The 14,864-nt window shown below is 38.8% G+C and overlaps 1 protein-coding gene across 1 annotated transcript in view; it reads right to left on the bottom strand.

The window, feature by feature from the left end:
- Positions 1-1,557: 1,557 nt before the first annotated feature.
- Positions 1,558-14,864, bottom strand: part of PIK3C2G (phosphatidylinositol-4-phosphate 3-kinase catalytic subunit type 2 gamma) — a 211,999-nt gene continuing 198,692 nt past the window's right edge. Inside the window, exons 31-32 of the mRNA XM_026066913.1 lie at positions 7,456-7,581; positions 1,558-1,710 (exon numbers count right to left, since the gene is read on the bottom strand). Of these exons, the coding sequence (XP_025922698.1) occupies positions 1,558-1,710; positions 7,456-7,581 (279 nt within the window). The remainder of the gene's footprint in view (positions 1,711-7,455; positions 7,582-14,864) is intronic.

Here is a 14,864-nt window from a genome sequence, read left to right as displayed (position 1 = left end):
ACATGTGGCAAATATTTCATAGCTTTTTTCAGCTCTGAAAAATCCTGATAATACTACTCAAGGAGAGTTTCCCCCCACCTCCCTTTAGTGAGGAGGTATTTAATCTCCGCAAGCAATCTGGTGGACCTGTTCTGGGAGCCAGACTAACCAAGTGACAAAGGCAATTGGTTTGGTGGTGAGGAAAAGCTCCAGCTTATTTGGATTCCTAAACTACACTCCTAGTGCCACTTCAGGAACTTTATACAACATTACCTTCCAAAGTCTGATTTGTGAGTGTCCTTAGGGAGAAGGTGGCAATTATCTTTAGCTTCTGGCATTATTATCCCTCTGTTGACTGCTTTTCCACCTGGCAGAACAAATGTCAGACCTACATAGTATATGGTAACTTGAAATTTTACAGCAGATCAGATCACAAATGAACATGGTTCCTGTGCATTAAAAACGTGCCCTTGATTCTGGAAAGCTTTATATACACGCTCAGCTGTGTGTGTGTAAGAGGCTGGCATTAATGGACAGTTCATTACAGCTGTTCGCATGCTAAATGCTTAAAGACGTGCTCAGATGGTTCCTTCATTTATATAAAAATGCTTTGAAGAACAGAGCCCATAATTAGTCCCAGTGAACTCAAAGGTACCACTCATGTTCACTGGTTACATGTATGTATATATACATCTTCATAGCTCTCCATGTATGTATTGACTGGTTTCCCTTAAGCAGCATAAGTATGCAATCGAGTAAGACTAGTGAACAAAGATTCCCTACAGCGTGATCTCAAATAAATGCTATGCTGAAATTTTACATTCAATATGTTTTGTTTATTCATCAGTATTAACCTCTCCCTCCTCCTTTCTCCCCACAAATGACCATTTTTATCCGCTTCTGGGATGTCAGAATAAAAGAAATGACGAAGTATCTTACTGCCAAATGAATATCCTGGATTGAAAGTTACATTATATTAACAAAGTACACCAACATATACTGCTCAAAATGTCTAAAGTGCAAGTTTTAAAGTTCTTTTTTTTTAATGTATTGATTGTGTAACATTTAATATGAAATATGTTAGAACTGTTTGAAATGTATTGGCACCTGGGGAACCACCTCACGGACCTCTGGAGACTCACCATACGCAGTGGGTCATAGTGAACCCTGATAAATTACACCATTACCAGCACTGTTTCAAAACAGAGTCAGTGGAGAGATTGGCACTGTCTCAAATGGACTTAGAATTAGGCTCTGACCCACAGTTTGATCTATACAGAATATCAGTATTTTTACAGTAGTATTTAATAAAAAACAAACAAAAATACTTCATTTCTGTCATAAGAATTTCCTTCATGCTGCTGCAAGTTCTTAGCATGTGATTTTTTACCCACACTAACAGCAATATGTTGCAAGATGATGGTAGCAAATTTAAGAAAATAGCCTTATGATTAGAAATATTAAGATGTGATCAGCGGATGACTGCGTATTCTCAAGGGCAACTGAGACAAAATGTACCATGGGAAATGGGATAAAGAAACATTAGTGGATAAATAATTGAATTATCTTAGACAATATTTAAATTATACTGTTTCCCAGTGGGTACCACTTTTCTTCATTTAACTGGACACTGCTCAGCCGAATGTTAACAGCTCCCACAAATGTTCCTTTGCTTTTCACAACAAGCTTCAGTATACGTCCCTTGAGCTCCGTGACTGTGTCATATACAACCTGCAATTATATATAGCGAAACAGGAAAAGCATTTGAATATGTGAATCTATTTGATAGGCGAAACACTTACTTTGATACAGCATTCAGGATGGTTATTATGACTTTCCAATAATTGCTTTAAACTGCCCTCCAGAATTGTAAACTACCACCTATGAGCCAAATTCACTCAAATTAGTGCATTTATCTCAGAAATATATTTGACTTCATGTAGTTTAAGTAGAAGAGCTTCTGCCTGCTTAGGCTGATTACTGAGCACTTGTAAATAAATTCAAAACCCGTGTTTGCAAAGCTTGAGAAAAAAATGAGTATACATAATTTTCCCTGTGAAAACTGAAACTCTAACTTAAGCAGAGTTTTGAGCTCAAATGTGAAGAAATACCAGATCCTCCATGAAGTCCACCAGGGGCTTTGATAATACTGTTGATTTAAGGAGGGAGACATTCAGATGGAGGACACTCATCATGGGCAGAAGTATGAAAACATAAGATAGATAATTCTGGAGAAGTATAGATTATTATAATGTTGAAATAGCTTTCCATAGCAGATACTTTGATATATTGTATTGCTCTTCCCTGAAGATTAAACACACAAGAATACTGTTTTGATGCCAAGTATTTTTTTGTAACCATTTATTTTGTAACGTTGCATAGTAGTGCCTCAAAGCAACTTTTTATTGCATTGATACATCTCATAAAGGTACATCACATCAATGCACAGTAACTCAGATTATTTTTCCTCAATACCCTACTTACTTGTGATTAAATCTTGCACTACACACCAGAATTAAAAAAAGTCAAAGCAGAAACTAATTTTCTTTTCACCAAGACTTCCATGAGATTTCATAATTGTTCTAGATCAAACACAATCCCCACAAAAAGACAGAGCATAATTTTTCATTGAAAATTGTGTGTATAAATTCTACCATTTCAATGCAAATATGCCTATGTGTGAGTCTGGACTCTTCTTGCTAGCTGTATCAAAATGTGTTCACTGTAAAAATACTTCCATACTTTAATGGAAGCATCGAATAACAAACATGCTACATATCTCAGCCCACTCAATACAAGTTGTGCGTGCGGATCATCTCCGAGACTGAGCCCAACTTGAGATAGTGGAACTTGCTAACTTAGGATGTTTCTGTTACTCATGAAGTGCTGTTAATTCTGCTCAAATTAAATGAGACAGCTTGCGTAGCGTCTCTTTAGAAAATTACAAAGGCCTATGGTTTAAAAAATACCTTGAAATTACCTTGATACTATGAGAACACACTGTGATTAATTATGAAATGTGTATGCTGTATTTTCTGAATTAAAAAAAAAAGTCTGGAGTGATAGTCAGAATGAGCTGCATTCAGCATTGATACCTATGTTTCAATCTCTGCATTAGTCAAAAACTGCTGAGCAAACTGTGTATTGATTGCTAAAATGTGGAAGAATACTATTTTCTACTTTCAGGTCTCAAAGGTAAGCTTTGTTAAGAGAAATACATTTAATCTAAAATCTGTATGGATGGAAATATTTTTCCTATTGTAGTTGCACTGGAAAATTATTTAAATTTTAATTTTAATCTCCCTGTGCAGTTTAGAAAGCAAACAGTACCATACTGTCATTTCATGAGAATGGGAAAGTGAAACTGCCTAAAACAAGTTTGGTGTGCAACCTGCTTGGATTTACTCCTGCAATCTGAGCACAGGCTATGTACATGGCACTGTGGATGAAAAGGGAAATCTCACTGAGCCGTGCCAGCCCAGCCTGGATCTCTGGGGGCTGGACTGCATAGTCCTCCCTCTGCCTCCAATGCTAATAACCAGAAATGGCCATGGGAGAAGTCCTCCATACAGGGACAGAGTTTGTAAGGCTCCATCCCAGCAATGCCCCTCACTCTGGGTGGCTCTGAAGTTTGCAGATGGACCCAGGAGACGCAAAGTTGTCAGTTCTCCTACACAACCCGAACGGGCCAGGGCCAGCATTGCTGGAGCACAGTGTCCCYGTGGTCCCTTGTGCGCTGCAGGACCGCGGGGTGGCCCAGCCAGCACGAGCAGGCTGCCGGGCTGAGCAGGTGTCGCAGGTTAGTCGGTGCTGCCAGGGTTAACAGACGCTGCCCCGGGTGCTGGGGCGGGAGAAACCGCCCCCCTTGCACTTTTTGAACTGGCTTTGACTCGAAAGGTCTCACAAGGGAGCAGGGTTTTCTTGTCCGTTTAGAAGCCTTTGGAAACTAGAGTTTTGAACAGCTGCTACGAAAGTCACACCTTGTGCTCTCCACCCTTCTCTCACACCTCAGAACAGGCATTCGCAATTTCGGTTGTGATGTTTACCGTGTCTGTTTCACCAAATTGTGTATGAATAAAAAATTTATAGCTTTCCTGACCCCTTGCTGGCATCTCCCTGCCAAAGTCAAAGTGAAATGATGAAGAAAATCAGAAAAGCAAGGACAGGTACAATAAGTGGTTATATAATTTAGACTATATCTATGATTTGATTACTGTAGTGATATTAATGTTACAGTAGGAATGTGCCCTGTTTCTTTGCCAAGATACATAAGTTACCATCTTCAGTTGTTGCTTTAAACCACCAAAAAAGTGTACATGTAAGCTGCAAGAGCTACGAAATCTTCAGTCTGGTGGATCACCATAGGAGTGAACTGGGGTGATGAGCTACTTTCAGTTGTTGGACACAAAGAGGCTTTAAGCTCTGATCAATAACGCACTTCGCAGTACAAGTTAGGCTGCTTTCAACAGATCCTAAGCTACTGTTTCTAAAATGATATTGTAAATTCAGTCAAAACAAGGTATGTATCACCAGGATGTGGGCAGAGAAGAAAGACTGAATTCAGACAGCTGAATTAGTGCGTGGATAAAACAAATACCACCTGCCAACATTTCGTTACCAGGCCAGTTAAATCCTGAAATCATTGTTCAGGAATAATATTTGCCTCCCATTTATACAGCTAGATTAAAGGGAGGTGAAGTACGCAGGGCCGTATAGGAAAACAGTGGAACAGCTAGGTCTGGAGTTCAGGTATTTCCAGCTCCAAAAAAAGCAGCACTGTTGACCTACAGGAGTCTAATGACATTTTAATCACAAATGAGGGACAGTTGCTTCACCTTATGTAGCCATGGCACAGTTCCTAGATTTGATGTTAATTTTCCAAATTAGCCTTGACGCATGGGGCCGGAGGGAGCCACTCGGGCTCCTGCCACAGCTCCCTCCCTGCCCTCGTTCAGGCTTCCTTGGGCTCCCGCAGTTGTTGCAGGCCTGCAGCCCCTCTCCTCCGAAGGCGGCTGCTGCAGCAGTAACAGGCCTGTATGGCCCTGGGGTATTTGCCCACATTTGTCCCCCACCCCAAGGGCAGGATGGAGCGAATTCCCTCTCGCTGTGGCTTCTCTATGGCAAGGCACACTCAGCTTTGTCCTGGAGACTTGCTCCTGCTGTGGGTTCCCATACATGCAGGTGCTCAGGGACTAACCAAGGACAAGGAAGACCTTGTAGCATGTCGCATGGCCAGGGCTACACATTACAAACAAGACCCCACTGTGGTTGCTTCTGCTTATTTACATTTTTCAAGGTGAGAGTTTAAACTTAAATCATTCAGAATTGTTTTCTGTTTTTAGTTTTTCTTAGTTTACTAACCTACATTGGAACTTCCTGAGTGATTCTTATTTATTCCTTTCAATGTACTATAAGCAAGTATGGTAGTATTTTTCTCCCAGGCCCTGCATCTCCTTTTCCCGTTTTCTTTCTCCTTCTCAATTGTCGCTTTTTAATGCAATGTTATACCAATGTGAATGCAACAAACTCCAAAATACAAATACAGGAACAAGAGGAAAACAGAGTGCTTGTTAAAAGTTCAGTATAGTTCATTCTATTGTCAGTCCTCCTGGACCCTCTCATCTTTACTCTCACACCTATGAGTAAAAAAAATAAATTGCACTTTTGCAAGGTTGATAATTTGCTGTAGGCAGTTATAAGCAATAAAAGCACAAAACTAAAAATAAAAACACCCAAGAGAGGCACATTTCAGAATTTTCTCAGTATTGAACACAGAGAGAAATTAATATACAGCTTCCTTCAAGCCATTTGGCTTTAATAAAAACTTATGAACTCATAAAGAAAGGCTAGTACATTTCTGTACACAGCGTTTTGGACAATAAGTAACTTAAAAGACAGCTGACTTGTATTTTTAGTTGTTTTCCCTTCCCTGGGGCTTCTTCTGCCTCAGTCTACCAACCTGGGACAGAAAATACGTACAGAATGGCATCACATATGGAAGAGCAGAGCTGCTAATAGTGCAAGCATCAGGTCTGAAATGTCCAAGTTCAATGGAACCATATGTCCCTACTGTGATTAGCATTCCTGGTAAAAAAAGATTGAGCATCTGTGGATAAGGCTGGGAGTTTTGAGTAAAAGATACTGAAGTTTTCATGGAACTTCTCTTAACAACAGAGGGATGCTCCTATTTCCTTAACCACAACTGAATCCTGTCCCACTGAGTACTGTCTGACTGCAGCCAGGATTTTGGAGTTTGTTGCACTCAGATTAGTATAACAATGGTCACAAAGACAACTGCCCTCTGGTGTTGCTAGGTGGTCCTTATCCATGGTACATTTTGGATCTTTTGCAATTAATGTTATTACATAAACATATGATATTTCCTGTGTTTAAATATCCTTCAAATATAAAGAAAATTTTTTTGGCCAGTTGAACTAGCCTCAGTTTCTTGATTCCAAAAAAGGAAAGAACACAAGAGAAAAATAAAGCCCAGTTGCTTTTATTCCATTGCAGTATTATTGGGAGTGAAATCTGCCTCAGCTGTTAGTGACAATACTACTTGAGGAGCCTACTTACAGCTGCATTGGAAGCCATCAATGTAAGTTGGTAACTTTTGCAATCAACTAGATGTGGGAAAAGAAGAAGCATTATTAAAACCCCAGGACTGGGAAATTTAGAGATAAGAACTCTTAGACCCAGCTGACTAACTTAAACTTCATCATATCTTATCTATAAAACAGGGYGGAGTGGCAATATTTTCCATGCCTGCTACTTTGAAGCTTGCTCAAAGTGCTTTAGGAAATTGCTCTGAGATCCTTGGGAGATTTTCTATACATAGTAATTATCATCTCCAATCCCACCTACTGCTCAAATCTTGTCTCCCTGTACAAAAGAATACAGTTTATGCCACTTCCTGTTTTGCAGTAAAGGTTTCTCCATACAAATGTTTCTTTTTACCCCAGAGGTGGCAGCACTTCGGTGGTGAGTGAAATAATTATACATGGCTGTGAACTGCTAACATTTTGACATAAAAAGAGCTGGGTTATTTATTATGTGTTATTATTTAGGACAGTGAAAACCAAATTGGTTTTCTATTTTTGTATGTGCATTTGAATAACAGGATCCTTTCAGTTAGTGCTTTTTATGTTATTATACAAATCTGAATTAAAAACAATCTAGTTTTTGGTGCAATGATGTTTGGGCTCAAATGGCTAACATGTAACTATAATTATGGTATAAGACTGAAAAGTGTGAATGATCTAACTGCTTTGCTAAAGAGAGAAACATAAAGAGACTGTTTCACTACTAAGAAAGAAGCAAAAGAGAAGGCTACATATTTATGCTTCACCTTATGATATGTTTTTTTAATAGTACTCACTGTAACAGCTCTAAATGCTGTATTGTTTTTTTATTTCAAGAGTGGACAAGGAAAACCAAACAAATAAGAAATGACAGAGGAAAGTGGACAGTACTCACAATTTCATTGTAAGTAGGGTCAGTGCTTTTTGGAACTGTTCTTGTTTTCCTGAGACTGACCTCATCAGGATCTGGTAAAAGATAAAATTCAGCTTGTGCACTTGGGGCAGAGCCATCTGGGAGGCGCTGAAAAATAAAAGGGTTATAAATATGAATGCCTATGTTCTAGCAAAGAAAACAAATAAAGAAGTACCAAATGAAATCTAGACTTAAGTAGACACAGAAATATATTACATTCTCAGTATTCTCTTGGCTAAATTGGAGTGGTAATGTAGTAAACAACAGGAATTCTTAGAATTCAGCTTCATATTGAATCAGAAAAAAATAAATGAAATAATAAAAGTGCCTATCTTTAATACTTTATGTTGCAGTGGAAATCCCTTAAGCATAAATCTGCTTTAACTCAATTTAAACTGATACAAAGTCTAGCCCTTCCATTTTCCAGAGCAAAGCCTAGAAACTGGGCTCTAGCCAGTCAGCTCCTATTGATTTTAACCCCTAAGTAGAAGTGCTGATGCTGGGGAGAACTGATTGTTTCTAAGGGTGTTTCATAAAGGATATTACTGCAGGAGAGCCGGGCGCATTTCCTGCAGCACTATGGGCAGAACAGGAGTCTTATAATAACAGTGTGTCCCAGATCTCCCCTCGCACAGCTGCAACCTCTCTTTACCATTCCAGTTCAGATTACTTGTGATATTCCAGATATTCCAGCTTACGGTAGTCATTCCAGATCACAGCCAAGCTATTCACCAACTCAGTCACAAAATAATGCTGGTCGTGTGCAGTTCTTGGACAACTTCTGAACAGCTGCAACCTTATTACTAAAGCAACATTACAGTTACTCTGAAAACACACTGGTAGCAAGGAAGGTTTTAAAAAAAGATACAAGAAATATAATCATGAATAACTATGGAACAGGTATCTTCTGAGTATATGTCAGTTAGGGCTTAGCTTACAGTTAAACAGAAACCTCTGTGCTGGTAATACAATATGCAATCAGAAAGCAAAACATGGACCATAAAAGCATGGGTGTTTATCAAAATATCAGCTATTTTAATAGTATGACCAGCATTTTAGGCAGCAAGTTTATCTGCCAGCTCATAGGCAATCCAGTGACAGGATGCAAATGAAAATGAAGGCAAAAAGAATAGATTTTAAAATGTTTGGAACAGATGAACCCAGAGCATTATATAGGCAGTTGCCTTTATGCTTACCACTGTATTTTTACCTGGCTCAGAATAAAGTCATTTCTCAGATTTTGATTATTCACAGTACATGACTGGAAATAGAGGTTTTTCTACAGGCATTATCAACAACATATCTTTGAGAAAGGAGAAACCACTGGTGTCCTAGCAATAAATAACTTCTCTATCGGGAAGAAAAACAGTGCTTGTATGTGTGAGCAACCAGTGCTTGCATATCAAATCTCTGCTCTCTGATATCTGAAATGATCCTTCAAGGCAAATCATGTGGTCAGCTGCACAGCTTAATATTGCTATGGATTACACTGTACATCATCAAAGGACGTACTGCTCAAATCATCGTATATTGTCACTCTATGTGAACAATTAATGTTACTATCACTAAGCTCCCCCAAAGTATATTTGATTTAAAATACACACAGGATTTAAATAGGTGGGATTCACCTGCCAAAATAGCAATACCATTAAGTGTCAATGAAACTAACAGGTACTTCCCTAGGACAGAGTACCATACTGTTAACACAGTATTTATGATTTATACTATCTATTTAAAAGCCCATCTCTATTGACCTAGGACTATATTAAAACTCCAATCAAGGAATACAAATAACAGTAAACTGAACAGTCTCTTGAAAATCAGGAAGGAAAAGGAAATCTAGCCTTAAGTATTAGTCCAAGCTACCGGGATCCTAACTGTAATCAAGCTCCTTCCTTCTCAGTGAAGAGATGAGTGTTGCTGTACCTTAAAGGTCAACAGATTTTAGTCATTTCAGACAAAAAGGGGATCATTCTTTAAAAAAGAAGGGGGGTGAGGAGGTGGGTCATGAAGAAGGCCTTCCTATGTGTTCAGCTGAAGCCCAGCACAAGAATCTTCGCTATCTCAAGCACGGAAATAGAATACAGGGAGAGTCCCATACAATTTAAGTCTTTATAAATCATCCCAGCACTGCATTGCCTGTACAGCGGTCATGTTGGAGCTACTACTGCAAGCTCAGGTCAGCAGCAGCTGAACGGGGCCCAGGGCCCGGATGGTAGGTACCAGGCTATGAGGGTAACGGAGACAACGGCTGCATCTGCTTGCTGGTTGCGCAGGGCGAGTGGGCGGCCCCAGAAGCAATGCCAGCCTGTGCTATCCATTGCTCCCAGGGGAAGCTCTTTTCAGGAGGCAGGATGTCAAACGCTGCTCCACTTTGAGCTGCGGAGTTAGGAGAGGGCGCAGGCACATGCACTGTGCGCCCCTGCATGCTTCAAGATAACAAAGACACAGATCAGGGCAGGGTAGTTTGCATTTGAAACAGGCAGCCTCCATCACCTGCAATGGAAAGAATCCAAGCTGATTGCTGCGTGATTTTTTAACAGGACCTGGTATCCAAAGGTGAGTGCTACAAATTGGAAAAAAAGCCAGATAAAATCCTCACTGCACCTTTGAGTTGCTCCTTGCATCCTACCAGCAATTCTAACACATTATCTAGCTTTCAGACATCTAACCTTCCTCCACCAGCCAGCTCCTCCCAAATTCTAAGGAAGGCATTTCACAAGGCTGCTGTGGCCACATGAAATATGGACAGAAAATTCATTCCTTGCTATCCCTTTGCAAGGAGCTAACTACATGTTGAAAGAGGTGAGTGGGAGGAAAGGGTCACGAAAGAGTATCAAAAAAGAGAATATTTTAGCAATTCACAAAAGAAAACTCTGGGCAGAGCAGTTGCTCTGGGATCTTTCAGAACTAAAAACAAAGCCACTTTTCATGAATAGTAGCAATCAGCAGTGCAACTGTTGGAGAGGCAATTTAAAGGGCAGCCACCTGAACTGAAACTAGAGATCTTACTTCTGGCTGTTGGGGATTTTTTTCTGCTTTACAGATAATATTTTCCTGCTTCAGCTTCCCTTGCTGAGGGAGACACACAGGCCAGGCGAACTCAAATTTCCACAAGTGTCCCAAGTCTCCATCTGCAATGGCTCTGTTATGCCATCAAGTGATTAAAGAGCTTCAGCTGAATACTTGCATAAGGACTCTTCAAGCCAGGTCACATCTTCATTTACTCAACTGCCCTCATGTAACTCCTGACATGACGCAAAACATCTATCAAAAACCCTTAACTCTTAAAAAGGCCCTCTCCCATCACAAACTCATCATTCAAAACTGCAGAGGAAGAGCATGTATAAACCAACTGGGGCTTTATAGGAACAGAGTTTGGGTAGGCAAAGGAACAGTGGACAACAGTGGAGCATCAGATAATAATATGACAGGCAGCTTCACTAGCTCTAAGCTTCTGTACTTGGTGGGACTAGTGCAGTTAATCTTCTGTAGATGCCCTTTTGAAAGTCCTTCAGACATAAGTTACATCTACCTATGAAACACAGACTTCATATTAATGAATAACTATGAAGAGAGCAAAGCCAAATTACAAACAGAGCAAAATGAATCCCCAAACATTTAAGGTGGGATCTGAATATTCTCTTTGTATAAATTCGTAAGTCCTTAAATAAACTTGGGTCATATGAACAGTTTATGTCAACTTCTCTTTTGATTTGCACAACAGTTGAACATTTTCTTGTAAAGCGCCTGCTTCACTGAAGGTTTTCTTGGAACAAGAGTTGCAATGGCCATGGAAGGAGCTGTACTCTGCCAGATCCTCTGTATCAAGAACAAAGAGGGATCTTGGCAGTCTGGGAATCAGAGTTTGAACCCAAGAGTGGGATTAACATGGCAGAAATATCTTTCTAAATGAGTGTTTAATCTAAGACAGGTGAAATCTGAAGTTGAAGCAAGGTGTTTTATTAAGAGAACTAACATAGCAGGAAAAAAACCCCAAGCTTTTGGGCAAACTAATCCTTTTTCAGGCTCTCACATGTGATTTGAGCTGCTGTTTGAATGAAAGAAAATGGAGAAAACATCAGATATCCTTTTCTTTCTAAATATGATCTCTGCTGTCATATTCCACAATGTTGCATTTAGTGAGCAAAAACACTGGATATCCTTTCACTCTTAACTCAGAGAGCATTGGCAGATTTACACTACATATTAAATAAATATGAAGAATATCACACCTAAATGTTAGTCTCATTTGCTCCAAAGAGTATTCTTCCTGGTGGGCTCATTATTGTAAGACTTCTAGATTTCCACAGAATAAGACTTTCAGGAGCCTTATGAGTCAGTTCCGAAATCCAGCAAGAAAATCTTCTGTTATTAGTGGATCAAAAATCACTGCTATCTTTCCTTAGTCCAGGCCAGCAGGAAAACCAAAGGGTCCCTTGGGAATGCCATTTTGCACATTAACTGTTCTACAAAACTGTTACAGCTTGAATATGTTTGTGGTTAAGCAAGCAGATAAAAACAAAGTTTTAGGTTGAATTCTGTTTATATTTAAATCTGCAGTCACTTCACTAAACCCAAAGGAGTAGACTACGTCTCCGGAAAAGAAAATGGATTACTTCTGAAAATGTTTAAAGGAAGCTACTCCCAATTTAAATGCATGTCCTAGAGTACAGTTTAACCAAAAGCCTTAGTTCTTCTGTTTTGTATGCTTGCAAATGAATTCAAGATGTAAAAATGCATAGGCCTGCAAAGGTATAATACCAAGTTGCCAACAGAAATACCATTGCTTTCCTTACTATGCCTATGGACAAAAAAACCCAGTGATTTTGATCTGGAGATAAAAAGAAAAAAAATTGAGTTGAATCTGGAAGCTGACTCTCCGTGCTTTCTTCAAATACAAACAAGCCACTACTGTACAATTTCTCAGAGAATGACCTGCCTACTTGACTCTGACAACGGCTGATGTTTCGAAGAAACTGAGTTACAATTGTCTGTATATATGTTTTTAAAAAAGCAGTTTCTTTTTGAAATGTTATTTACCTCTAAAGCAATGCAAGTGCTGAAAATATTTGAGAGAGAGAGGGGGAGATAGAGAGAGATAGAGAGAGAAGGTAGATAATACTTTGGATCTACTTCCCTCCACACCTGTAATTCAATACTGAAAAACTAATCCAGAGATATATCTGTTATGGCTATGTTCCATTATTCATTTCAATTTTATTTTCCAAAACAAAAAAATGTATTGATATTTACTTACAGAAAACCACACAGAAAGGTAATGACTGGTGTAATTCAATTTTAAATATATTAGTTATGGCGGGGAAATAATGGATGAAATTCAATTAATTTTTCCACAAGAACTACATTATCCTAATGACTTTTCTCCCTTGATCTTTACTAACTATCCAAAACTCTCCTTAAGGATGGATTCATTGTTGACATTAAAAAAGAGCTAAATGCTTCTTCAAAATTTGCCATATTTTAAACTATGCAATTTAGCATGGGCATGAATTCTGGGCCTTGCTCAGATGAGTTTTAAGGGAAGTTTCATGACGGTAAATGGACACTTTGGGGATAATTTATTAAAATGTTTATTAAAACTCATCTCTTCCTAAATGCCATTAAATTTTCTTTTTAGGTGACTCATCCCTCAAATTCACATCACCTCATCAGTTTGTCTTGGTCTTAGACATGCAGCTATTTTCCCACCTTTTGTCCTGGTGTGAAACAGATTGATACATTTGATAGTTCCAGCTGCTGTTCTCTTTCTCCGCATTTTTCATTTTCAACCATCTTGACAAAAAAAAAAGATCAAAGGTGACTTGCATTCACTAATGCCACCTCTCCTCCTCTATAAATGACTTGCTTTCTTCCTCCAAAATTAATTTCCTGGACATTTTCAAATCTCAGTTACTCTCTTCCCCTTCTTCAAAGAAAATTCTTCAGGCTTTAGACAGGCTCCCATTTCAGCTACCCCCCCAAAAGGGGGGAAAAAAAATCCTTTAGATTGTCCAGTAGCTCTAACATTTAGTTTTCCCATCCTTCATCCTCATCTTGTTGTTTTCTTTTATGTACACTGCTCTGAGAATTTATCTTCTGTGTAGTGAAGAAAGGACTGCAAAATATTCCTTAATATTTAATATTAAGATGTCCTTACAGATTTAAGAAATCTATTATTATATTAATTGTTTAGAAAAAAAATCACAACTCCAAAGCAAAATATTTATATATTAAATGTAGACATAAGACAAATTTGAATATTATCCAATAAAGGAGGATTAGAAAAAAATCCACCAAAGAAATCAGTCTCATACCTCAGTAACCTGTATAAAATAGTAGCTGCCTCCTGACTAAGCTAAAGCTTGTAAGAAATGTGGAAGAGCCATCAGTACTGATGCATGTGTAATTCACTTTCTGAGTGGTGTAGTCTAGTCCATACGTACTGTAGCAGGAAAAGGCTAAACCCTGTCTTTGTAAGCTGCAGCTTAATTAAAAAATACAGCCTCTGCCTTAGAAAAGATAACATCCTCTCAGCTAATTCGAAGTTTAGAGATTTGAGAAAATAATCAGCCCTAAAACAATGACATTCCCAAGCAAGAGGTCCCTTCAAGGAATAGGTTAATAAGATGTAACARCCTTGACATTGCTGTGTGAATGAGAGGTTGCTCTCTTACTTCATAAATCATAACATGGGCCTGAAGAGCCTTCCTTCTTTTTCCTCTGAGATCTGCATATCTCAAAGCACTGAACACCTCCTCTACTCGACTCTGCCACTACGCTTTTTATTTTCCAGTCACAAAATATTTTCAAATTACTTGAAAGAAAATGCAAAAGAAAATAATCTTTGCAGTAATTAAATAATAATTACAGGAAAGATAATCCACTATATTGCTACGGGGCACTGTGCGCTGCATGCTATTGACAAGACAAAACAAAAAGCAATTGGCCAAAAGTGATTGCACAAATGAAGTATTTTATCATAAATGACTGTTCTTTTTTCACCTAAAACTTGAAAATATCTAACTGCTGCTCTCCAAGAGAAGTTTTTTCTTATCATATTTTTGGTTCCCATATTTCTTTCCCTCTTCTCTGTTAGCARCTTCGTTCCTATTTTCATCTCATGCACACATACAGGTATGTAGATAAACAGAGAAGATGCACTGTGACAGAGGTCACTGGCAGAGCAACAAAAAAAAAGAAACGAAGCTGATCCCAATTTAATGCAGGGAAATAAAAAGAGATGTTGTTTCAGAACAACATATGTGTTGTTTCAGGAAGTTCTGGAAGGCATTTTCTACCTTTCAGAAAACCAGCAATGTTGGTGGTGGCAACGGAACAAGCCTCCAGATGGCTTTGTCATTTACTGTGATAAAAATGCAAGGGTGCTC

This window comes from Apteryx rowi, unplaced genomic scaffold (assembly GCF_003343035.1).
Source record: "Apteryx rowi isolate R43461 unplaced genomic scaffold, aptRow1 scaffold_25, whole genome shotgun sequence".
NCBI classification, from domain to species: Eukaryota; Metazoa; Chordata; class Aves; order Apterygiformes; family Apterygidae; genus Apteryx; species Apteryx rowi.
This window is presented reverse-complemented; position numbering and strand designations above follow the sequence as displayed.